The sequence below is a fragment of the Cebus imitator genome, unplaced genomic scaffold (genome assembly GCF_001604975.1).
Source record: "Cebus imitator isolate Cc_AM_T3 unplaced genomic scaffold, Cebus_imitator-1.0 Scaffold76, whole genome shotgun sequence".
Classification (NCBI taxonomy): Eukaryota; Metazoa; Chordata; class Mammalia; order Primates; family Cebidae; genus Cebus; species Cebus imitator.
The window spans coordinates 1,247,730-1,274,253 of NW_016107391.1; the positions used below are offsets into that span (position 1 = coordinate 1,247,730).

At 43.9% G+C, this 26,524-nt stretch overlaps 3 protein-coding genes across 12 annotated transcripts in view; all 3 read left to right on the forward strand.

The window, feature by feature from the left end:
* The window catches only part of LOC108307063 (protocadherin gamma-C4), a 190,619-nt gene that overhangs the window by 19,113 nt on the left and 144,982 nt on the right, over positions 1-26,524 (forward strand). The window contains exons 1-2 of one of the 10 annotated variants that reach the window (XM_017532232.2): positions 2,247-2,443; positions 3,461-4,816. The exons of 3 other annotated variants lie outside the window; for them this stretch is intronic. In XM_017532232.2, the coding sequence (XP_017387721.1) occupies positions 2,402-2,443; positions 3,461-4,816 (1,398 nt within the window). In that variant the 5' untranslated portion in view covers positions 2,247-2,401. Of the gene's footprint in view, positions 1-2,240; positions 4,817-7,421; positions 10,051-12,818; positions 15,409-16,973; positions 19,583-26,524 lie in introns of those variants that run through there. 6 more of the 10 variants (XM_037739884.1, XM_017532228.2, XM_037739883.1 and 3 more) reach the window with 6 other exon arrangements.
* Positions 10,605-12,656, forward strand: LOC108307071 (small nuclear ribonucleoprotein G-like). The gene has a single exon (XM_037739888.1). The coding sequence runs from the start codon at positions 12,017-12,019 to the stop codon at positions 12,269-12,271; it is 255 nt and encodes an 84-aa protein (XP_037595816.1). The 5' UTR covers positions 10,605-12,016; the 3' UTR covers positions 12,272-12,656.
* LOC108307067 (protocadherin gamma-B3) lies at positions 22,261-26,381 on the forward strand. The gene has a single exon (XM_017532235.2). The coding sequence runs from the start codon at positions 22,931-22,933 to the stop codon at positions 25,379-25,381; it is 2,451 nt and encodes an 816-aa protein (XP_017387724.1). The 5' UTR covers positions 22,261-22,930; the 3' UTR covers positions 25,382-26,381.

Consider the following 26,524-nt stretch of genomic DNA (forward strand, 5'->3'; position numbering starts at 1 on the left):
GTATGTATTTATGTGTGTGTTCATATTGATTTCAACATTTTGCATGAGGGCGGAAAGTTCACCTACCTGAACTATCATGAGCCTTGAAGTGGTATTTCTCGCCCTTGAGAAGGATATTAAAAGAATGTAGGGGAATATGTCTTAGCCTCTGTGGGAGATTTCCAGACCATCTCTTCCAACAATGGGATAGAAGTCCCTTCTTTTGTCGTGTTCTACAACTTTCTTGAGACAGAAATTGTTGGCTTATTCTGCAACTTATGAAATTATTTTCATTCATTAAGTCACATAAGAGAGTCATCCCAAATTAGACCAAAGTATATTTTATTAGAACTCAAAAAAAGAATAGTTTCCTCCCTCAATATATTAGGAATAAGCACAGTTAAATGTTTGAGACAACAGGTCCAGAACACAAAAGCTGTAAGCAGAGTAAAGTGTATTCTCATTCAAACATGCAAACACATCACAGAATTTAAAAGGCCCATAGCCAGGGGAGGACTTCTGAGCCTAGGACTTGAGACCTACTTGGGCAACATAGTAAGACCCTGTCTCAAATGAAAAAGGCACATAACTTTTGACATATAATTTTTAGGAAAAAAAAGTTTATACTATCAGTATCACTTCCCCTATAAGGAGAAAAAAATTAATTGGCTAGTGCCAGAGGAAATATGGATGCTCAAAGACAATTTTCTAAGAATTCTATATGAAACATAGCCATATATGTGTCATGAAAATACACTGAGAATACAGAACCAATACAATTCCACCTACTGGTACAGGTAATGAAAGGCCTAAGACATCCCATTTTCACTAAGAAGGATTTTTTTTTTTAAGAATGGGTAAGAATTCATTACAAAAGAAAGGAGAAGTTCATAATAAAAGAAACAGAAAGAATAAAGGCATGATACATGGGAAACAAGAGAAAAAGTATCTTAAGAAAACAGATAATAGGCTGTTTCGGCTGGAGTATGAGTATGGGTGAGCACTGCAAAATAGTAGAATAAATTGTTGAGTTGAATCCCATTTTGTAATGCATTTGAAATAAAAGAATTTGCTTTGAACCAAGACTGGTTCTAAGCCTGGAACTACAGAATAAGTTCCAAAATTGGGTGTCTAAGAACTCTAAATACCTCTACAATATTTACCAGTGGTCAAGTCAGACTCGTACTCATTAATGGTATAAGTCAGCTGGAGCTGAGAACTGGCATTATAGAGAATGTTTCTGAGACAGAGTCTTGCTCTGTCACCCAGTCTGGAGTTCAGTGGGATGATCTCAGCTCACAGCAACCTCTGCCTCCTGAGTTCAAGCAATTCTCCCGCCTCAACCTCCCGAGTACCTGGGGTTACAGGCACCTGCCACCACACCCAGCTAATTTTTGTATTTTTAGTACAGATGGGGTTCACTATGTTGGCCAGGCTGGTCTCAAATTCCTGACCTCTTGTGTTCTGCCCGCCTTGGCCTCCCAAAGTGCTGGGATTACGGACCACCGCACCCAGCCTAGAGGATTTCATATACATTCATATAAAAAGAAGCACCATTTTCATAAAAAATAAATACACCTTATATGAGAGTCCACTTTATAAAAGCATGTATGTGTACCCTAATACTAAATTGGCCCTTTTAACAAAATATCAGACTTTGCCCTACTTAACTGGAAAAGTTACCTGTATTTTAAAAAGAAGAGAAATATATTAACATAATTGTAGGGCTGTGACTATTTTTTGCAAAAACTATCTTTGAAAAGAATTACTGAATTGATAACGTATATGTGGAGAGATTTAAAATACTAGATAAGGGAACTTATTCTGATGAATTTAAGAAAGGTAAGTATTTTAGTTCACTAAAAATATGAATAAAAATTATCCATTCACTTATTTGGATACCCCAGTCATGCCAGAGTTTATAAATACAGTGAAATCACTGAAGATTTTTTCGGCCCCCAAAACTTAAAAAAATGGCCGTGTACCTTGTGAATTTTTTAAATGAAAAAAGAATACAAAATGATGAAGACCCTTATGAGATGATGACAAACTAGAAAATGTGAAATTTAAAGGGGAAAATGTGGGTATTTGCTTTCTTCCAGCAAATTAAAGACAGGGTACTGTACATAGATTCAAGAGGTTGCGCTTTGAGGATAAATAGCTGGGCACTGTGCAGTTTTCCAAGACAACCTCTGGGCGCCGCTGTCGACCAAAAGAAAGTGAAGGCTTCTCAATTCTGCCTGAGCGTCAGGCAGGGTGCCTTCCTGCTTTGTCCGGTGCACCGCAGAGCACAGACGCTGCTCCTGTGCACCCTCAACCGCCTAACAAATAAGTGCTACACTCAAATCGCCAAAGTCCAGGGTGCTGTCATTGCTTTTAAAAACAATCCCAGAAAAAAGAAGCTCCGCGGAGAGTTCCTGAAATGCAAAGGAGAGCCAGAGAAGCCGAAAGGATGAAAAGTCAGGTACTGTTTCCCTTCCTGCTGTCTTTGTTCTGTGGGGCCATCTCCCAGCAGATCCGATACACGATTCCAGAGGAGCTAGCCAAGGGCTCACGGGTGGGGAACCTTGCCAAGGATCTGGGGCTCAGTATCCAGGAGTTGCCAGCTCGAAAACTGCGGGTTAGTGCAGAGGATTATTTCAACGTTAGTTTGGAGAGCGCGGATTTGTTAGTGAACGGTAGGATAGATCGAGAGAAGATTTGCGGAAGGAAACTTGAGTGTGCACTAGAATTCGAAACTGTTGCTGAAAACCCAATGAATGTTTTCCACGTGGTTGTTATAATCCAAGATATTAATGATAATGCACCACGTTTCGTTACAAAAGGCATTGACTTAGAAATTTGTGAGTCAGCCTTACCCGGGGTAAAATTCCCTCTGGATTCTGCGCAAGATGCAGATGTGGAAGGTAATTCACTAAAGATATACACCATCAACCCCAATCAACACTTCTCTCTGTCAACGAAGGAAAGTCCTGATGGAAGTAAATATCCGGAATTACTGCTGGAAAAGCCTCTAGACAGGGAACATCAGAGCTCCCATCGCTTAATCCTGACTGCCATGGACGGCGGGGACCCGCCTCTAAGCGGCACCACCCAGATCAATATCCAAGTCACTGATGCCAATGATAATGCTCCTGTGTTTAGCCAGGATGTATACAGGGTTAGCCTCCAAGAAAATGTACCCTGGGGAACTTCTGTGCTGCGAGTGTTGGCCACAGACCAGGACGAGGGCATTAACGCAGAGATCACCTATGCCTTCCTCAATTCCCCAATAAGTACCAGCCTCTTCTTCAATCTTAATCCAAATACCGGCGACATTACAACCAATGGCACATTGGACTTTGAAGAGACAAGTAGATATGTGTTGGGTGTAGAAGCCAAGGATGGAGGAGTACACACAGCTCACTGTAATGTTCAAATTGAAATTGTTGATGAGAATGATAATGCCCCAGAGGTGACTTTGATGTCCTTCTCTAACCAGGTTCCAGAGCATTCAGACCTTGGAACTGTAATAGCCCTCATAAAAGTGCGAGACAAGGATTCTGGGCAAAATGGCATGGTGACATGCTATATTCAGGAAGAAGTTCCCTTCAAATTAGAATCCACCTCAAAGAATTATTACAAGCTGGTGATTTGTGGGGCCCTAAACCGGGAGCAGACAGCAGACTACAACGTCACAATCATAGCCACCGACAAGGGCAAGCCATCCCTTTCCTCCAGGACAAGCATAACCCTGCACATCTCCGACATCAACGACAATGCACCTGTTTTCCATCAGGCCTCCTACGTGGTTCATGTGGCTGAGAACAACCCACCTGGCGCCTCTATTGCACAAGTCAGCGCCTCCGACCCGGATTTGGGACCCAACGGCAGCGTCTCCTACTCTATTCTGGCCAGTGACCTGGAGCCGCGGGAGTTGTTGTCCTACGTGTCAGTGAGCGCGCAGAGCGGGGTGGTGTTCGCGCAGCGCGCCTTCGACCACGAGCAGCTGCGCGCCTTCGAGCTCACGCTGCAGGCCCGCGACCACGGCTCGCCTGCGCTCAGCGCCAATGTGAGCCTGCGCGTGTTAGTGGGCGACCTCAATGACAATGCGCCACGGGTGCTGTACCCTGCGCTAGGACCGGATGGCTCCGCACTCTTCGATATGGTGCCACGCGCCGCAGAGCCCGGCTACCTGGTGACCAAGGTAGTGGCGGTGGACGCAGACTCAGGACACAACGCTTGGCTGTCCTACCACGTGCTGCAGGCCAGCGAGCCCGGGCTCTTCAGCCTGGGGCTGCGCACCGGTGAGGTGCGCACAGCGCGTGCCTTGGGCGACAGGGACGCGGCCCGCCAGCACCTGCTAGTCGCCGTGCGTGATGGAGGACAGCCGCCACTCTCCGCCACCGCCACGCTGCACCTAATCTTCGCGGATAGCCTGCAGGAGGTATTGCCAGACCTCAGCGACCGCCCGGAGCCCTCTGACCCTCAGGCGGAACTGCAGTTTTACCTGGTGGTGGCCTTGGCCTTGATCTCAGTGCTCTTTCTCCTCGCGGTGATTCTGGCTATCGCCCTGCGCCTGAGACGTTCCTCCAGCCTCGACACTGAGGGCTGGTTTCAAACGGGTCTGTGCTCCAAGTCTGGGCGTCGGGTTCCTCCCAACCACAGCGAGGGAACTTTGCCCTATTCCTACAATCTATGTGTTGCCTCTCATTCTGCAAAGACAGAGTTTAATTTTCTCAACCTGACACCGGAAATGGCTCCCCCTCAGGATCTGCTGTGTGATGATCCTTCTATGGTTGTATGTGCCAGTAATGAAGATCACAAAATCGCTTGTGACCCTTCTTTTTCTTCTCACGTGAGTTTTTGCATATCTATTTAAATTTTATATACTTCAGTCGGGCGTAATGGTTCCAGCCTTTAATCCCAGTACTTAACCAGGCCGAGGCAGGTGAATCACTTGAGGTAGGGAGTTTGAGATCAGCAGAGCCAACATGGTGAAAGCCGTCTCTACTAAAAAAACAAAAACTAGCTGGGTGTGGTGGCACGTGCCTGTAGTCCCAGTTACTCAAAAGGCTGAGACAGGAGGATCGCTTGAGGCTGGGAGGCGGAGGTTGTAGTGAGATAAGAGCATGCCACTGCACTCCAGTCTGGGCAATGGGAGTGAAACCGTGTCTCCAAAAAAATCATATATTGCGTTTTCGTCTCACTGGTGCATAGGTAATTTTGGTTGTCTTTCATTGTTCTGGTGATGGTATCTAGTGGGAGAGGGGTGTATTAGATAGGTGGAGATTGCTTTCTTGATTGTTCAGTATTCTTGGCAATTTAATTTTCAGTCTTCACTGTTGACATTTCTGTGTGGTTAGCAAATATTGCTAAAGGGACCTGTTTCATAGATGTTAACACCTTTAGTAATAGCAGTGCCTTTTCTTAGTTCATATGTGATACTATATTTTCAAGTCATCTTATTCTTAGCTACTTATAAATGTATTTATAGTTCTTCCCACCCAAGTTAAAATTTATGTTCATCTTCATCAATTGCATTTTAATTTATCTTTTTGCAGAAACATGTATATTGAACACAGCCTTCCAATCATTAAGACTGTTAATGATTGTCTCATCACGAGTAGCAGATATTGTCCAATTTTACATTTGTATCACTAACTTTGGGTCGGTATTATTCCCACTCCATAATTTCAATCAATGATATTTCACAATTTTTTTTTTTTTGAGATGGAGTTTCACTCTTGTTACCCAGGTTGGAGTGCAATGGTGCGATCTCGGCTCACCGCAACCTCTGCCTCCTGGGTTCAGGCAATTCTCCTGCCTCAACCTCCTGAGTAGCTGGGATTGCAGGCACAAGCCACCATGCCCAGCTAATGTTTTGTATTTTTAGTAGAGACGGGGTTTCACCATGTTGACCAGGACGGTCTCGATCTCTTGACCTCGTGATCTCCCCGCCTCGGCCTCCCAAAGTGTTGGGATTACAGGCGTGAGCCACCGTCGTGCCGAGCCATAATTTTCTTAACCATTGCTTAATTATTTATTTTTATGCTCTTTCTATTTTGTCTCTATTGAAACAAGGAATGTAATGACCCAATGTAATGAATAAACCCAATTTATACACTTGGGTTTATAAAGCATTTTCCATACTTCTTGTTTCTTTGGTATAGATTTCTGAGAAATTAGTTAAATCTATAAACATTTTGAGAGTTTTTAATGCATACTGTCAGATTTATTTCCAAAAATCTTATTTCACCTCTTAGTCATCTGCAGTTTATGAGGTCTTTGAGATTGTGAAAAACACCTTTAATCTACTCGAAGTCTGAGGGTTTTTAAATTCTGTATAGGTAATGCACATTTGCACAAGTCGTTTCTACTGCTATTGTTAATAAGCTTAAGAACTGGTGTACTGCTTTATCTCAAATTTTCTCAAATTAGTAAATTACTCAATATTCATAAGCAAGAAAGTGATGGCGCATGTAATGAAAATCCACGTTCAGCTACCTAAACATTTCCTTTTACTGATTATTTCTAAGATGAGAGCTAAGTTAAAGTTAGGAATTATAGTAAAGTAATACTGAATGTGTCATGTGAAAAAATTACTGAACTATGATCTGCACTTTATAGCTCTTCAGTCTAACTTTTCTTTTTATTTCTTTTTTTATTTTTAAGAGCAGAATTATTAACCCATTGTTTTAGGCTTTGCATTTGAACTGGTCATTCCTAAAACATTGAAAGCTTTCATGGAACAAAAGATTTCATGGAACGTACTACTCTATGAGAAGTATAGTTTTAAAGATTGAGGACACATTGTGAACAAGATAGTCATATGCGTAGCTTATGACTAAAAATCTACTATATACTAAATCAATGAGCAAATCCTCTTCCCAAACCTATTATCATATTTGCCAATCTCATTTGTACAGGGGTAAGGCTAACTCTTGAACAGTAGGTGGGTTTATTGCAAGGGAATTGAAGCATTGCCCCAGGTTCTAGAGGGTCAACTCATGAGAGGAAACTTGTTACTGCATAAACTGGGACTGAAGCCAGACCTCCAAGCTCCTGTCCCACTGTCTTTTCACCTCTCTCTCTCCTCCATTTTTCAAGTCCACCTTTGTCTTTAGGAGGAATAAATGTGTCCCTCACACAATGTTCTGTACTGAGAATGGGCTGTGGGGATTAATAATGTGAAAACTGAAAAGACGGAGAGCACATTCTTAGCCAAAAAAGGAAAAAAAGAAAAAAGTCATATTTTCTCTAAGAAAATAAATAACTTTATAAAGTTTATTGTACAGGAAAATTTGGAGTATCCTTGAATTGTCATTGCAAATCAAAAACAGGAATTTGACTTTTATTATCTTGGGAGAAATAGGAATAGAAAAGTATAAAAAATATACTTTATTTACCAAGAATAAATTGCAGAACAGGTTAAGACTCTGGGTGTCGCTGTTCACCAATCAGGGGGAAAAGACAAACCAGAAATTTAATCAGAATCACAAGATTTCTGCAGCGCAAAGCACTGGCTCTGGAGCTTTATGAAGCTTCAAGCTGAAGCCCTGAGATCTCCGGCTGTGAATACACTTTGTTTTGGACCCAGAAGCTCCTAGGGCTCCTCAGGCCTCCACAGAGGGAAAACCGAAGCACAGGCGACTCCGCGGCTGGGTTGTAATGGCGACGTCTCCTACTCGTCCAGACCGCACCCGGCTGCTCCAGATCTGCCTTCTCCTGGGGGTTGTGGGAGAAATCAGGGCCGAACAGATCCGCTATTCGGTGTTTGAGGAGCAGGAAGAAGGCTCAGCGGTGGGTAACATCGCCAAGGACCTAGGGCTGGCGCCCTGGGAGCTTGCTGAGCGCGGAGTCCGCATCGTCTCCAGAGGTAGGACGCAGCTTTTCGCCCTGAACCCGCGCAGTGGCAGCTTGGTCACCGCGGGCAGGATAGACCGGGAGGAGCTCTGCGACAGATCTCCAAACTGTGTGACAAACCTGGAGATTCTCCTAGAAGATAAAGTAAAGATTTTGCGGGTAGAGGTGGAAATAATCGATATTAATGATAACCCGCCCAGTTTTGGGACAGAACAGAGGGAAATAAAAGTTGCTGAAAGTGAAAATCCTGGGACAAGATTTCCTCTTCCTGAAGCTTTTGATCCGGATGTAGGAGTAAACTCCCTGCAGGGTTACCAGCTCAACGCAAACGGTCACTTTTCCCTGGATGTGCAAAGCGGGGCCGATGGGATTAAGTACCCAGAGCTGGTGCTGGAACGCGCTCTAGATCGCGAGGAAGAGGCGATTCACCACCTCGTTCTCACCGCCTTCGATGGAGGTGACCCGGTTCGCTCTGGCACTGCCAGGATTCTCATAATAGTTGTGGATATCAACGATAATGCTCCCGTATTCACTCAGCCCGAGTACCACGTAAGTGTTCGTGAGAACGTTCCTGTAGGCACCAGGCTACTCACTGTAAAAGCCACTGATCCAGATGAAGGAGCCAATGGAGACGTGACATATTCTTTCCGGAAAGTAAGAGACAAAATATCCCAGCTATTCAAGTTGAATTCTCTGAGTGGGGATATAACAATATTGGGGGATCTAGATTATGAGGACTCTGGATTCTATGACATAGATGTGGAAGCCCATGATGGGCCTGGCCTCCGAGCCAGAAGCAAGGTACTCGTGACCGTTCTGGATGTAAATGACAATGCTCCAGAAGTCACAGTTACATCTCTCACCAGCTCAGTCCAGGAAACTTCTTCCCCAGGTACAGTAATTGCACTTTTCAATGTGCATGACAGTGACTCAGGAGGGAATGGCCTTGTCACATGTTCTATTCCAGATAATCTACCATTCACACTTGAAAAGACCTATGGAAATTACTATCGGTTGTTGACACACACAACACTGGACAGGGAAGAAGTCTCAGAATATAACATCACTGTAACTGCCACTGACCAGGGAACTCCTCCACTGTCTACAGAAACTCATATTTCACTGCAGGTGATGGACATCAATGACAACCCACCTACTTTCCCTCATGCTTCCTATTCTGCCTACATTTCTGAAAACAACCCCAGAGGAGCCTCCATCTTATCTATGACTGCTCAAGACCCCGACAGTGGTGACAATGCCCGAATCACTTACTCCCTGGCCGAAGACACCTTCCAGGGTGCACCCCTGTCCTCCTATGTCTCCATCAACTCCAACACTGGGATCCTGTATGCACTTCGCTCCTTCGATTATGAACAGTTTAGAGACCTGCAGCTACTGGTGACAGCCAGTGACAGTGGAGACCCTCCACTCAGCAGCAACGTGTCACTGAGCCTCTTTGTGCTAGACCAGAATGACAATGTCCCTGAGATCCTGTACCCCACCTTCCCCACAGACGGCTCCACTGGAGTGGAGCTGGCACCCCGCTCCGCAGAATCTGGCTACCTGGTGACCAAAGTGGTGGCAGTGGACAGAGACTCAGGCCAGAATGCCTGGCTGTCCTACCGCCTGCTCAAGGCCAGCGAGCCGGGACTGTTTGCAGTGGGGCTGCACACAGGCGAGGTGCGCACGGCGCGGGCCCTGCTGGACAGAGACGCGCTTAAGCAGATCCTGGTAGTAGTCGTCCAGGACCATGGCCAGCCCCCTCTATCAGCCACTGTCACAGTCACTGTGGCTGTGGCCGACAGCATCCCAGATGTCCTGGCTGACTTGGGCAGCCTCAAGCCTTCAGCAGACCCAGACGACTCGGGCCTCACTCTCTATCTCGTGGTGGCAGTAGCCGCTGTCTCCTGCATCTTCCTGGCTTTTGTCACCGTGCTTCTAGCACTCAAGCTGAGACGCTGGCACAAGTCACGCCTGCTTCAGTCTGAAGGCAGCAGGTGGGCGGGTGTGCCCACCTCCCACTTTGTAGGCATGGACGGGGTTCAGGCTTTCCTGCAAACCTATTCCCACGAGGTCTCCCTCACCGCGGACTCCAGGAAAAGTCACCTGATCTTCCCCCAGCCCAACTATGCAGACATGCTCATCAGCCAGGAGAGCTGTGAGAAAAGCGAGCCTCTTCTGATAACTCAGGATTTACTTGAAACAAAAGGAGACCCTAATCTTCAGGTGAGTCAATCTTATAATAGCTCATACCATGCTGAACTATAGACACAGAGTTGTGTAAATGTCTGCAATTATATATGTAATATATCAAATAAAGCCACCTCTTTTAATATTTTATTGCTTTAAAGAGGAGTGGTGGATGACCTTTCAATAATAGCCAATAGTATTTACTGCACAAAAAATGTTGTTTATTAGTTATCCTTTTTGGTTTTCATTCAGTTGTAGTTTCGACCAGAATTTTCTAATTTTACAACTCTAAACCACCTCATTTCCTTAAATTTCCTTTTCCCAGCTGGGCATGGTGGCTCACACTTGTAATCCTAGCACTTTGGGAGTCTGAGGAGGGTGGATTGCTTGAACTCAGGAGTTCCAGACCAGTCTGGGCAACATGGTGAAACCCAGTCTCTACTAAAACACAAAAAATTGGCCAGGCATGGCGGTGCGTGCCTGTAGTCCCAGCTACCCAAGAGGCTGAGGCATGAGAATTGTTTGAACCTGGGAGGTGGAGGTTGCAATGAGCTGAGATGACACCACTGTACTCCAGCCTGGGCAACAGAACAAGCCTCTGCCTCCAAAAAAGTAAAATAAAATTAAAAATATAAATAAATAAATGTCCTTTCCCTTAGTGTTACTGAAAAGATACAAGAGACCTGTGAAATAGAAGGTGATTATGTAAATTCACATTTACATTATTCCTTCTCATGAAGCTATTGTTGGCTCTGGACTGAGGGTTTTTTAATTTTCTGTTTTTACACTGTACATGCTTTGCTTGAAGTTTACTTTTTCTTCCTTGAAAGGGTATTTTGCATTATAATTAGAAAATGTCAATTTAAAAATGCTGGCAATTTATGAGTTTAACTTTTAGATATAACTTTAACAGAATATGTTCTCAATGGACTGGTATATTTCAAACATTTTGTTGTTGCTATTCTGAGATGCACTAGCAGTGACTATGGGTGATTCCTTTGGTGCACTTCTGTGATTATCAGAAATTTTTCCCAGTTAATTTCACTCAAATTTAAGTATATTGTAGGAGTAACTTTAATAATTTTTAAATTGTCTATCATGATGTCACTATTGAGACTTTCTTGATTTTGAAAGAAAACATAAGTTTATGGAGACTTTTCTCTTTTCATCATGTGAACCTCTGGCGAAGGTTGAGTAACTTGGGTTCTGGGCTGACATGATTTGTGCTGCTTAGTAAGTTGGCCTCATCCCTATTCCTACAAATTACTTTCAGATATTTCACCGTGTGGCTGTGGGATTCTTTTATATTGGGGAAAATATTTTGTGTTTAAGGGATATGCAACTCTTTTGCTCTTTGTGCTTTCATTTAGTTCTGTGAGTTAATTCAAAATTCATGAGTGTGTATACTTATACAAATTAGTGTAATTTGATAACTGAAAGTTGTAGCGATAGACTGTGGAATATGCCTCAGTTTGACTTACAAAGGAGAGTTTTAGTTTCTACATGGTTTTGTATGCATAGAAAGTTCTGGTGCAATACATAGAGTAAACTGGAATATGATATGATGCAGTTACCTGGCTTGGGGAGCAGGAAGTGGAAATAACAAGTGAATGTTGAGAGACAGTTCACATCTGAGGAGAGATTGTTTAAAGTAATTAAGCCATAAAATGTAATTTGGAAATGCTCAATTGGCCTCAAACTGTGGTAAGCATATTCACATGGCATTAGGAATGTGTTCCAGAATGAGAGTGGCCCATATTTTAAAGGTCTAGGAAAGCAGCAGATAATTTATAACCTAAAATTGCATTTTTTAAAAAATGTGTTTTTGTTAGAATGGGCAGTGGGTTTCTTTTAGCAAATAACAATTTTGATTAAACAAATTGTTGTATATTCATATTATGGAGTTCATAATATAGTTATCTAGTAGCCTAGGAAAAGCTGTCTGTGTACTGATATAATCTTTAAGATATAACAAATAAAGAAGCAATGTGCAGAACATGGTATGTTGTATGCTTACCTTAGCGTAAAAAAGGGAGACAGAGCTCTGTGTGCCCACAGGGTAGCCATCATGAGCAAAGCTCACCCTCACGAGTTGAAAAAATTTATGGACAAGAAGTTATCATTGAAGTTAAATGGTGGCAGACATGTCCAAGGAATATTGCGGGGATTTGATCCCTTTATGAATCTTGTGATAGATGAACGTGTGGAGATGGCGACTAGCGGACAACAGAACAATATAGGAATGATGGTAATATGAGGAAATAGTATCATCGTGTTAGAAGCCTTGGAACGAGTATAAATAATGGCTGTTCAGCGGTGAAACCCATGTCCTCTCTCCTTAGGGCCTGTTTTACTATGATGTAAAAATTAAGTCATGTACATTTTCATATTAGTCTTTTTGTTAAATAAACTTTTCTAATAGTCAAAAGAGAGGGAGACAGAACATTTATAAAAATCTGTTGCACTATACAAAACATGTCTGTGGAAGGATACCCAAGAAACATTAACACTCCTTTCCCCTGTGAAAGCATTTCTCCTCATCAAAAACCGGGATAAAAGCAGTGAAAAACCTATGCTGAATGCACCTTTTGAATCTGGAACTATATGAATTTTTCACCTATTTAAAAACACATAAAGACTTTATAAATTTAAAAAAAAAGAAAAAAGTTGTTAGCAAACATTTACAAGTCATTGGTGCAGTTTCCTGAGGAAACCTTTGAGCGTCGCTGTAGGTCAAAAGAACGAAGAGAAGATAGCACAGAAGCGTTTGGGAGTCTCAGAGCGGAACTTCCTGCACAAACCAACCACACAGAGGAAGCCAGTATAGATTTGGAAACAGAAAACAAAAGCAGGAAAAGTAACCTTAGCCCGGATTCTGCCATCTACGGAAGACTTAGCCGGGATTCTGCCATCCACGTAAGGCTTATTTCTCCTACGGGCAAAGGAGCAAAGGGAGCCCGAGGGAGACAGAGGATGAAGGCGAGCGCAGGGAGGCGCAGGCTGGTGCAGTGGCCGCAGGTACTGTTGCCCTTCCTGTTGTCTTTGTTTCCCGGAGCTCTCCCAGACCAGATCCGCTATTCAATTCCAGAGGAGCTGGCCAAAAACTCGGTCGTAGGAAATGTCGCCAAGGATCTGGGGCTCAGCGTCCGGGACTTGCCGGCCCGAAAGCTGCGGATTAGCGCTGAGAAAGAATATTTCACAGTAAACCCAGACAGCGGGGACTTACTTGTGGGTGATAGAATAGACCGAGAGCAGATATGTGGGAAGCAGCCTCTGTGCATTCTGGATTTCGACACTGTCGCTGAAAACCCACTAAATATTTTCCACATAGCAGTAATTGTGCAGGATATAAATGATAATACCCCGCTATTCAAACAGAGTAAGATTGATTTAAAAATTGTCGAATCCACTAAGCCAGGTACAACATTTCCACTTGACCCAGCCCTGGATTCAGATGTTGGTCCTAATTCACTACAAAGATACCACCTTAATGACGACGAGTACTTTGATCTCGCTGAGAAACAGACTCCAGATGGACGTAAATATCCTGAGTTAATTCTAAAACATTCTCTGGACAGAGAAGAGCACATTTTCCATCAACTGGTCCTCACAGCTTTGGATGGTGGAGACCCACCTCAAAGTGGCAGGACCCAAATCCTAATCCAAGTCACAGATGCCAACGATAACCCTCCGGTGTTCAGCCAGGATGTTTACAGGGTCACCCTGAGGGAGGACGTGCCCCCAGGTTTCTTTGTGCTTCAAGTGACGGCCACTGACGAGGATGAAGGCATAAATGCGGAGATCACCTACTCCTTTCACAATGTGGACGAACAAGTGAAACACTTTTTTAACTTAAATGAAAAAACAGGAGAAATCAAGACAAAGGATGATTTGGATTTTGAGACTGCAAATAGTTACACTCTGAGTATCGAAGCAAAAGATCCTGGAGATCTAGCAGCCCACTGCATTATCCAAGTTGAAATTCTTGATGAGAACGATTGTGCACCTGAAGTTACTGTGACTTCAGTATTTACTCCCCTACCAGAAGATTCGCCACCAGGAACAATCATCGCCTTGATAAAAACGAGAGACAGAGACTCTGGAGAAAATGCAGAAGTTTACTGCCAAGTGTTGGAAAATGCCAAGTTTATTTTGAAATCTTCCTCAAAGAACTATTACAAGCTAGTGACAGATGGCGCCCTGGACCGGGAGGAGACCCCGGAATACAATCTCACCATCACAGCTACCGACGGGGGCAAGCCGCCCCTCTCCTCCAGCGTAATTGTCACCCTGCACATCTCCGACATCAACGATAATGCACCTATTTTCCAGCAGAATTCCTACATGATTCACGTGGCAGAGAACAATCCTCCTGGCGCCTTCGTCGTTCAAATCAGTGCCTCCGACCCTGACTTGGGCCCCAATGGCCAAGTTTCCTACTCTATTGTAGCGAGCGACCTGGAGCCACAGGAGCTTTTATCCTACGTGTCTGTGAGCGCGCAGAGCGGGGTGGTGTTAGCGCAGCGCGCCTTCGACCACGAGCAGCTGCGCGCCTTCGAGGTCACGCTGCAGGCCCGTGACCACGGCTCGCCTGCGCTCAGCGCCAATGTGAGCCTGCGCGTGTTAGTGGGCGACCTCAATGACAATGCGCCACGGGTGCTGTACCCTGCGCTAGGACCGGATGGCTCCGCACTCTTCGATATGGTGCCACGCGCCGCAGAGCCCGGCTACCTGGTGACCAAGGTAGTGGCGGTGGACGCAGACTCAGGACACAACGCTTGGCTGTCCTACCACGTGCTGCAGGCCAGCGAGCCCGGGCTCTTCAGCCTGGGGCTGCGCACCGGTGAGGTGCGCACAGCGCGTGCCTTGGGCGACAGGGACGCGGCCCGCCAGCGCCTGCTAGTCGCCGTGCGTGATGGAGGACAGCCGCCACTCTCCGCCACCGCCACGCTGCACCTAATCTTCGCGGATAGCCTGCAGGAGGTATTGCCAGACCTCAGCGACCGCCCGGAGCCCTCTGACCCTCAGGCGGAACTGCAGTTTTACCTGGTGGTGGCCTTGGCCTTGATCTCAGTGCTCTTTCTCCTCGCGGTGATTCTGGCTATCGCTCTGCGCCTGCGACGCTCTTCCAGGGCAGAGGATTGGGGCTGCTTTCAGCCTGGTCTCAGCTCCAAGCCTGGACCTGGGGTTCTCCCCAATTACAGTGAGGGAACATTGCCCTATTCCTACAATCTGTGTGTCGCCTCACAAACAGCCAAGACAGAGTTTAACTTTCTCAACGTGACCCCGGAAGTGGCTTCTGCACAAGATCTCCTCTGTGACAATGCCTCTTGGGAACCAAAAGCAAATCGTGGAGACGCTGGGGTCCCCTTTCCCTCAGAAACTAGTTTAAAGGTGAGCTCTAATTCATTTATTTTCACTTCTGGTTTTATTGCTTCTTAGCAAATCACCTAACTTGGGTAGGAAGTTCCATTGCGTATTTATGAGTTAGATTTGGTCAGTGTTGTGCCTTAATTATCTTAATCTTATCTAACTGAATGTTAAGAGTTTTCTGTCTGAAGTGCGAGATTTATTTACCCATAATTGCAAAACTTTACTGCGTGAGATTCTGCACTGTATTTCATTTTTTTCCTCATCTTTACACTACTTCTCTCTGAAATTTCGTTACTATTGGGATTTTAAGCAATTTCTTTCACTTTCAGGCTCTTTGTTATTCAAATTTTAGTTTTACTTCCTCTTAGAGCTGTAGTACTTCAGAGTAAAGAGAGTCCTCATTTTACTAGTTCTTGGAAATTGGGAACCAAAGAAGAAAGACTTTTATATAATGGCATGGCATGTTAACCACAGGGCATGGGTAGGACATTGTCCCATTGACTTGAAGACCAAGATTCGATAAGCTAAATGTCTTGGAATCACAAATCTATTTCTGAATGATAAGCAATGTTTGAGGCCTGAGGTGTCTGCTACAAAGAGTGCATTTAACAAATGTGAGAAATCATTCTCTAACATGCGTATTAACAAATTGCTCTTGAGAAAAATTGCACATTGAGAAAAATCTTACAACCTATGCTCACATCATTTTCTACCAAATATTACTTAAAACTTTGCTTTTGAATTTCCTAATTATATAGAATATTTTATTTTCTTAGTTTTCTATGAAAGTATCATTAAGTTAAATGACTCTGAAATGTCCATTTTTTAAAATCATGAGGTTTTTCTATCTCTGTGGCTGTATAAAGATTATAGCATTAAATATCTGTCTCAACATAGAAAGGCCACTTAGTGCTGCTCGATGATAAGTATCTGGTCATGCTTTCCTGCACGGATGATGAAATAAAGCCCCATTCTCCACAGTTACTATAATGATTGTCACTGGAACTACAAATATTTGAACGTGGTAATAGAAAAACATAAAAATGCATAGTTAGCCCAATTCAAAGACTGCCTGAGATGGTGCAGAAACTTTCTGAAAGTCCTCACAAGTAACAAAGATCTTTTTTTTTTCTGCATATGACAGCTAATATAACTTACATAAATCAGTAGGCCTTTTTGGAAAGGTGCATTAAGAACTGGATTTGTTTCCTTGGCAGTCTTAAGCATGTTTATAAATGTATCCTAATAAATTGATGAAATCTTGAATCCTGCAAAGGTAAGAATTTGAACATCCTAATTTAATGGACTAAATATAGGTAAGAGGTAAATAAAGGACATAGGCTCAATGGTGAATTAAATAAAACTTTTGTAAGGTTTTGGAATCTAATAATCATATTGATCTCAGGGATTGTGGAATTCTTGCTGTTTCAGAATTAAAGCGTAACTGTCATAAACAATGCTACATAGTTAATCATGAAGGATATAGCAACATTGTTAGAAATAAAAATATAACTAAGGAGAAATAAAAATGGAATTTGGTGTAGTAACTTGTTAGGACTCTGAGCGTCGCTGTTGACCAAAGTGGGAAAGAAGCTGCAGCGGTGACCCGACTCCGCTCCCTCCATACTAAACACGCACAGACCAGACAAGCTCCTACGAAAAGCCAACCCACCACTCCAATTTTCGTCAGGGAATATGTACCCATCGGCTTTAGATAAATAAGGAAGCAGCGGGCTGAAACAGGACTAGGAGAAAATTGGGCCGAGAGAAGACAATGAGGAGTCCACCAAGGCGCTGGCTCTGCGGAGAGCTGGGGCTGCTTTTCACGCTCCTGGGGACGTTGTGCGAGCCAGGATCCGGGCAGATCCGCTACTCGGTGCCAGAGGAGCTGGACAAAGGCTCCTTCATCGGCAACATCGCCAAGGACCTTGGGCTGGAGCCCCAGGAACTGGAAGACCGCGGAGTCCGCATCGTCTCCAGAGGTAGGACGCAGCTTTTCGCCCTGAATCCGCCCAGTGGCAGCTTGGTCACCGCAAGCAGGGTAGACCGGGAGGAGCTCTGCGCTCAGAGCCCGCTGTGCGTGGTGAACTTTAACATCTTGGTTGAGAACAAAATGAAAATTTATGGAGTAGAAGTCGAAATAATCGATATTAATGATAACTTCCCCCGTTTCCGGGATGAAGAGTTACAAGTAAAAGTTAATGAAAATGCGGCTGCAGGAACCAGTTTAGTGCTTCCCTTCGCGCGCGATGCGGATGTGGGTGTGAACTCCCTCCGGAGTTACCAGCTCAGCTCCAATCCGCATTTCTCTCTGGATGTGGTAAGCGGAACTGATGGACAAAAGTATCCGGAGCTGGTGTTGGAACAGCCCCTAGACCGCGAGAAAGAGACTGTTCACGACCTCCTACTCACAGCTTTAGATGGCGGAGACCCGGTACTCTCCGGCACCGCGCACATCCGTGTTATGGTCCTCGACGCAAACGACAATGCTCCCCTGTTCACTCGATCCGAGTACAGCGTGAGTGTTCCAGAGAACATACCTGTGGGCACTCGGCTGCTCACGCTAACCGCCACGGATCCAGATGAGGGAATAAACGGGAAACTGACCTACTCTTTTCGCAATGAAGAAGACAAAATTTCAGAGACATTCCAACTTGATTCCAACCTGGGGGAAATCTCAACTATACAATCACTGGACTATGAAGAATCCAGATTCTACTTCATGGAAGTGGTAGCTCAGGATGGAGGCGCTCTTCTGGCCAGCGCTAAGGTGCTGGTCACAGTACAGGACGTGAATGACAATGCCCCCGAAGTGATCCTCACCTCTCTCACCAGTTCCCTCTCTGAAGACTGTCTTCCCGGAACTGTAATCGCGCTGTTTAGCGTACATGATGATGATTCTGGAGAAAATGGTGAGGTTGCATGTTCTATTCCTAGGAACCTGCCTTTTAAATTGGAAAAGTCAGTTGACAATTACTATCACCTATTAACAACTAGACACCTGGACAGAGAAGAGACTTCAGACTACAATATTACTTTAACTGTCATTGACCATGGAACCCCACCCCTCTCTACAGTAAACCACATCCCCTTGAAAGTGGCAGATGTCAATGACAATCCACCCAACTTCCTTCAAGCCTCCTACTCCACCTCCCTCACAGAAAACAACCTCAGAGGTGTCTCTATCTTCTCTGTGATGGCCCATGACCCCGACAGCGGTGACAACGCTCGAATCACCTACTCCCTGGCTGAAGATACATTTCAGGGGGTGCCCTTGTCCTCCTATGTCTCCATTAACTCTGACACTGGTGTCCTGTATGCACTGAGATCCTTTGACTATGAGCAGTTGAGAGAGCTACAGCTGTGGGTGACAGCCAGCGACAATGGGAACCCTCCACTTAGCAGCAACGTGTCGCTGAGACTGTTCGTGCTGGACCAGAATGACAACACGCCTGAGATCCTGTACCCCACCCTCCCCACAGACGGTTCCACCGGCGTGGAGCTGGCACCCCGCTCTGCAGAACCTGGCTACCTGGTAACCAAGGTGGTGGCGGTGGACAAAGATTCAGGCCAGAACGCCTGGCTGTCCTACCGCCTGCTTAAGGCCAGTGAGCCTGGACTCTTCACTGTTGGGCTGCACACAGGTGAGGTGCGCACAGCGCGGGCCCTGCTGGATAGAGACTCGCTCAAGCAGAGCCTCGTGATGGCCGTCGAAGACCATGGCCAGCCTCCTCTTTCAGCCACTGTCACGCTTACCATGGCTGTGGCTGACAGAATCCCTGACATCCTGGGTGACCTAGGCAGCATTAAGACCCCCACTGACCCTGAGGATTTGGACCTCACATTCTATCTTGTGGTGGCAGTGGCTGCAGTCTCCTGTGTCTTCCTAGCCTTTGTCATTGTGCTGCTGGTGCTCAGGCTGAGGCGCTGGCAGAAGTCACGACTGCTTCAGGCTGAAAGCAGCAGGTTGGCGGGTGTGCCCGCCTCACACTTTGTGGGCATGGATGGGGTTCAGGCTTTCCTGCAGACCTATTCCCACGAGGTCTCCCTCACCGCGGACTCCAGGAAGAGTCACCTGATCTTCCCCCAGCCCAACTATGCAGACACACTCCTTAGTGAAGAGAGTTGTGAGAAAAGCGAGCCTCTTCTGATATCGGATAAGGTAGATGCAAACAAAGAAGAACGACAAGTTCAGGTTAGTTTTCTCTTTCGATGAGGATGACTGGAACATTTTCATTTGCTTCCTCTTTCATTTTTCTGTCGTATTCAAAATCATGAATAGTGATTTTGAATAATAGCTACATAATTACATAATAATTATAAAAATAATTATTATGTAATTATTTTACATAAATAGTGGAACATTATTTATGTAAATAATAGCTACATAAATAGTGGAACATTATTTGCTGTATTGGAGATTAATTTTATTTTATTTGATAATTTATGCTTTCTCCATTTGTTTTTAAATTCTGTTTTGGGAAATCTAGTTGATATCTGCAGACTTAAGTGAAACAAATACCTTCAAAGAAAGTGCTACAATATAATCATTTTACCCAAAGATCTTGTTATATTGGAACTGCAGTTCTATTAAGAGAAGAGAAGTTTCATTAGCTCAGATTGTTAGGTGTATTTGTTCTCTTTTGAATATCTGCCTAGACACCATTAGTGAAAGTGTTTTGAAAGGATAATGTGTAGGACTGATATTTTAGGCTACCTGAAATTTGTTTAAGGAACTAATTTACAGTATTTACATAAATCAGTGGAAAGGTACAGAGAACTTCTGCATCATACATATCAGAAAAGTAGATTGAATTTATAGTGATGATAACATGTAGCATTCTAAAATCTGGAGAGTTTGTGTCAAGCCATGTAATTATTGGATATGTGGGCTTGTTGAGAGGAGAAGTCAGTGTAAAGGAACCTTAAAATTAGGCTTCATTCTGTAACATAAAGTCTCCAAAGACTTGCATACTGCTGCATTCAATAAATATAAATATGTCACACACATGGCTCTTCTAGTATAGGTAATCTGTTCACTTATTAGAATCAATACCTACTGAATGTGTTAGTGTTTCTTTAAGTGTAGGTACAATTATCCTTTATTACTTGAGTCTAAGGTTGTATTTGAAAGAAACAATTCAACTTAAGGATGGTTCAAATTTTTAAATTTTATTTCTAAGTAATGTGCTCATCTTAAATTAATAGATTTGCCTTAATGAAATACTTAGTCTATGTGCCTCAAATTCCAGGAGGATGTCTTGTGTAATGAAAGAACTACTAGATTTCCCTTCTGCGTCTGATTTGCTGAAGATGATTTTCAGATGCTTCTTATTAAAATATTCTTAATCCTTCAAATTTTGTACTTTTAACACCTTGAACATCAGCTTCAAATAATGACTAAATAAGGGGAAAAGGTAATAAAATATTACAAATGGGATAGTAAGCTACCACATGAAAGGTTAATTGACACATTAAAGAACCTAAGACCACTTGATTTTTATTTATTTTTATTTTTATTTGGTCAGAATGTCCATATATATATATATATATATATATGCACCTATATACACACACATGGACATTCTGACCAAAATGTAAAATGTACAGACTCACTGAATAGTGAATGCATCCAAAGAGTAACAAGAGAATCTATATAATAGGTGCTGACATCATTCACTCCTATGTGAAAACTTGCTTTTCCATTTGTCTTTTTTTAAGAAAATGTTATATGCTTCTCAGAGTATGGCATTTGGGAAAAATTAAAGGTTATAGATTTGGGTACGTTTCCTCTGAGTTAACTTTTCTGTGTGCAATGGAAAAATATCTTTAAAGTCTCTATAAACTACTAATAGAATTTATAAAATGCTTGATCCATACATTCTGAATGTATGCACTATATATACTATATAGTTTTAAGTATCTGAATCTTTAGTTCTATATGTGTTCTGAAGGATAATTTTCCATACTAATTGAAGTGTTCATACAATAAACACTTGGCAGTATGTTGGAAGGCACTAGCCTTGGCATGTTTTGGAGCAAATTCTTGAGTCAGTTATGTTTTTAATGTTTGTATAAAGATGCCAGTGAGTGGCTGTCTAGAATTCTGGATACCATGAGTAGTTTAAGATGCTATGATGCTTTTCCACTATAAGGTGAGTTCAATGTGGAACTCTTTGCTTATTGCTGCAGACCTGCCTAGTTTTAGAATAACAATACATTATGTAGGGTTAACATCATTAGGAAGATTTTCTGGTTTGGAAATGGAATTAAAACTGTCTGACACCTGTCAGAAACATGCAAAATGGCATGTTATTGACCAGGGAAAAGTGTAAGTAACAAAAGGGTGGGATGATCAGATGGTAACCTGAGAACCAAGGAAAAGTGAACAGAAGGATTACTTATATAATCAAATAATATAATTATAAAGACTCATAATTCATGCCCCAATCTTAATAACTCATCATTGTTAGGCTACTTGAAAAGACATAGTACAATTCAGGACCATTGTGATGTAGTATGTAAAAACATCCTTTGTAAAAGTTTTTCATCTGGGCCAGGGAGCTCATGCCTGTAACCCCAGCACTTTCAGAGGCTGAAGTGGGAGGATTGCTTAAGACCAGGTGTTCTATACCAGCCTGGACAACATAGTGAGACCCCATCTCTATAGAAAAAAAAGTTTTCAATCATACTTATTTAATTAAAAGTAGACACTTGGAAACAAAGGAAAAGAGACCATCTTGCTTCTTACTATACTTTTATTTTATAAGGGCAATCATTTCCTTATTACGTACAACTTCTTTTGAGGGAATATGATAAAGATAAAAGAGAAGAAAGTAAAACATAGAATAAAACTAAAAGCTATGAGATTATAATTTTTAAAAGTTAGGAGAAAAGGAAATAGAATGCAACAACAATACACATGAAGCTGATATTTCAAGCATCTTTATACTACACCATCACCAAAAACAGCTTTTATTTGTATGATTTTCTATGTATTATTTGGTCCTCATTTCTACTAAAGTAAGCAGAGAAGATGTTATTATGACCATTTCATGAAAATGGAAACTAAAAGCATGACGAGATTGAGCAAGATTGTCTTTGCCCTTTGACAAGTAAAAGGCACTTGATTTGGATGGATAAAGCTCAAATTAAAAGAAATAACAGACTAAAGATGTAGTAAATATTTTAATGTTTTTCAAAAGTCCTTTTAAAATGGGAAGAATGAGTGTCAGCATCAGTACGTTGCAGATATTTTTCCTAACTGGCCCATTTGGAGCTGATTTAGGCACCACTACTGCAGTTCTGCAGCGAAGGCGCAGGGTGCCGCTGCCGGTTAGTGCTGTGCAAAGCATTGGCTCCTCCCGCCGCAGCCGACTCGGAAGAAAAGTGCACTCTGTATCCGGCTTCCTGAAGCGGAGACATCATTAGAGAACCCACGCAACGAGACAAAGCAAGTAGTTGGTCCTGCTCAGACAACTCTTGGGATTATTTAAAGATCTCCTCTTCTTGGATTTAGAAAGGCAAAGGCGCAGAGAGTGGGATGGGAAACAGCTCCGGATGGAGGGACCCAACAGGGCGGAGGCGAATGCCGTTTCTCTTCCTGCTGTCTTTGTTAGGCCAAGCGTTATCTGAACCGATCCGCTACGCTATTCCGGAGGAGCTAGACAGCGGCTCGCTGGTAGGAAATCTCGCGAAGGACCTGGGGCTTGGCGTGGGGGATTTGCCTACTCGGAACCTGCGGGTTAGTGCAGAGAAGAAATTCTTTACCGTGAATACCGAAAGTGGGGACTTACTTGTGAGCGACCGTATAGACCGAGAGCAGATTTGTGGCAAGAAGTCGGCGTGTGTTCTGGAATTCGAGACGGTTGCTGAAAAGCCTTTCAACTTTTTTCATGTAACTGTGCTGATCCAGGATATTAACGACAATCCACCGAGCTTTAGCCAAAATATCACTGAGCTGGAAATCAGCGAACTGGCGCTCACTGGAGCCACCTTTGCCCTGGAATCTGCGCAAGATCCTGATGTAGGTGTCAATTCGCTGCAGCAGTACTACCTCAGCCCTAATCCGCACTTCTCTTTGACTCAGAAGGAGAACCTGGATGGCAGCAGGTACCCAGAGCTGGTACTGAAAGCACCTCTGGACAGGGAAAAGCAGCCACATCACCACCTGGTCCTCACAGCTGTGGATGGGGGCGAGCCCTCTAGAAGCTGTACCACCCAGATAAGGGTAATTGTCGCAGATGCAAACGACAACCCCCCAGTATTTACTCAGGACATGTACAGGGTCAGTGTTGCAGAGAACCTGCCTGCTGGTTCCTTGGTATTAAGAGTGCTGGCCACTGACCTGGATGAGGGCTTCAATGCTGCGATCACCTATACCTTCATCAATATTGGTAAGGCAGTGAGACAACTGTTCAAGCTGGAGAGTAAAACGGGGGAACTCACCACTATTGGAGAACTGGACTTTGAAGAGAGAGATAGCTTCACAATTGGGGTGGAAGCAAAGGATGGTGGACATCACACTGCATATTGTAAAATACAAATAGATATTTTGGATGAAAATGATAATGCCCCGGAGATAACCGTGGCTTCTGAATCCCAACATATACGTGAAGATGCTGAGCTGGGGACTGCTTTTGCCCTGATCAAAACACATGATCTAGATTCTGGATTTAATGGAGAAATCCTATGCCAACTAAAAGGAAATTTCCCCTTTAAGATCGTTCAGGATACCAAAAACACATACAGGTTGGTGACAGATGGGGCCCTGGACCGGGAGCAGATCCCAGAATACAATGTGACCATCACAGCTACTGACAAAGGCAATCCACCGCTTTCCTCCAGCAAGACCATCACTCTGTACATACTTGACGTCAACGACAATGTTCCAGTTTTCCACCAGGCCTCCTACATGGTGCGTGTAGCTGAGAACAACCTGCCAGGAGCCTCCATTGCTCAAGTCAGCGCCTCGGATCCCGACTTGGGACCTAATGGCCTTGTCTCCTACTCGATCGTGGCCAGTGACCTGGAGCCGCGTGAGCTGTCATCCTACGTGTCCGTGAGCGCTCAGAGCGGGGTGGTGTTCGCGCAGCGCGCCTTCGACCACGAGCAGCTGAGCGCCTTCAAGCTCATGCTGCAGGCCCGCGACCAGGGCTCACCGCCTCTCAGCGCCAATGTGAGCCTTCTCGTGTTGGTGGGTGACCTCAACGACAATAGGCCGCGGGTGCTGTACCCAGCTCTGGGGCCCGACGGCTCTGCACTCTTCGATATGGTGCCGCGCGCTGCAGAGCCTGGCTACCTGGTGACCAAGGTAGTGGCAGTGGACGCCGACTCAGGACACAACGCCTGGCTGTCCTACCACGTGCTGCAGGCCAGCGAGCCCGGGCTCTTCAGCCTGGGGCTGCGCACGGGTGAGGTGCGCACAGCCCGTGCCTTGGGTGACAGGGAGGCGGCCCGCCAGCGCCTGCTGGTCGCTGTGCGTGATGGAGGACAGCCACCTCTTTCAGCCACCGTCATGCTGCACCTAATCTTCGCGGATAGCTTGCAAGAGATACAACCTGACCTTAGCGACCGCCCCACACCCTCTGACCCTCAGGCGGAGCTACAGTTTTATCTAGTAGTGGCGTTGGCCTTGATCTCTGTCCTCTTCCTCCTCGCAGTGATTCTGGCAATTGCCTTGCGCCTGCGAAGCTCCTCAAGACCCGCCACTGAGGGCTACTTTCAGCCTGGTCTCTGCTCCAAGACTGTACATGGAGTTCTCCCCAACTACAGTGAAAGGACTTTGCCTTATTCCTACAGTCTGCGTGCTGCCTCACATTCCTCAAACACCGAGTTTAAATTTCTCAATATAAAGGCTGAAGATGCTGCACCACAAGATCTTCTATGCGATGAAGCATCTTGGTTTGAAAGTGCTAGTAATGACAATCCAAAAATGCCTTCTAGTTCAGGCAATTTGCAACAGGTGAGTTTCTTCAAACCTTTCCATCCATAAATATGTGGGTTTCAATTCATGGATTTAGAGATGAAAAGTATACAGAGTAAGTATTCTCTGATTCCATTATTTTACTGATTTTCTGGGTGTAGAATAGGGGTGTCTGGGAATTTCTTTGTAGGTTTATCTGTGTTGCGGTTGTTCTTTCATAGATACCCTACTTTTGATAGTCTTGAAACTTTTGTTAATCCTAATATGCTAAAATCAGAAACATTCTTTTTTTTTTTTTTTTAAGATGGTTTTTCACCTTGATGGCCAGCAGGCTGGTCTTGAACTCCTGACCTCAGGTGATCCACCCACCTTGACCTCCCAAAGTGCTAGGATTACAGGTGTGAGCCACTGCACCCGGCCCAGAAACATTCTTAACACAAATGATAACTCACGCTGTCATTTTCAGACATATCTATCCAGAATTAGACACAAATATGCACAATTAAGCAATTTGCTTAGTTTTGATGCAGTCAATCCTAAAATATATCAAACATAATATATATCTTAAGACATTTTTATGTAACTTGTATATAATATTTTTACTTCCCTTTGCACATTTTTAAATGTATACATGGATGTTGCCTATGTCAGGGCAGTTCTTAATTTCTATGGTAATCAAAAGAAATAATGCCATCTAAAATGGCAACTCTTGTCATGGGCACTGTAGTGAATTGGTTCAAAATGTGTTTGTGTAGCTTATGCCTGTAGTCCCAGCTATTTGGGAGGCTGAGGTGGGAGGATCCCTTGAGCCCGGGAGGTTGTGGCCCTGATGAGATATAATTGTGGCCCTGCACTCTAGCCTGGGAGACAGAGGGAGACTTTGTCTCTAAAACATGTATTTGTGGTTGTTGTACCTTTGTTGAAAGTGGGACTAACGTAAATGATGGTGGACTGTGATCCTTCAAGATTTACAGAAGATTGTAATATTATTTCTGTTCCCCGAGGTCCTAAAAGATATTTTCACAAAAATGAATGGTAAACTTCAGAGAACGCTAAAAATTATTTGAAATAATCTCTGGCATTTTTTTAAATGCTTCATCATCTTGGGGAAGGAAATATTATGAGTGTCACCTTTGCAGATTTAGCAGAAATAAAATTCTCTATATGATAGTTTCACAAAACGATGCAGTATTAATTTAGGACTCTAAGCGT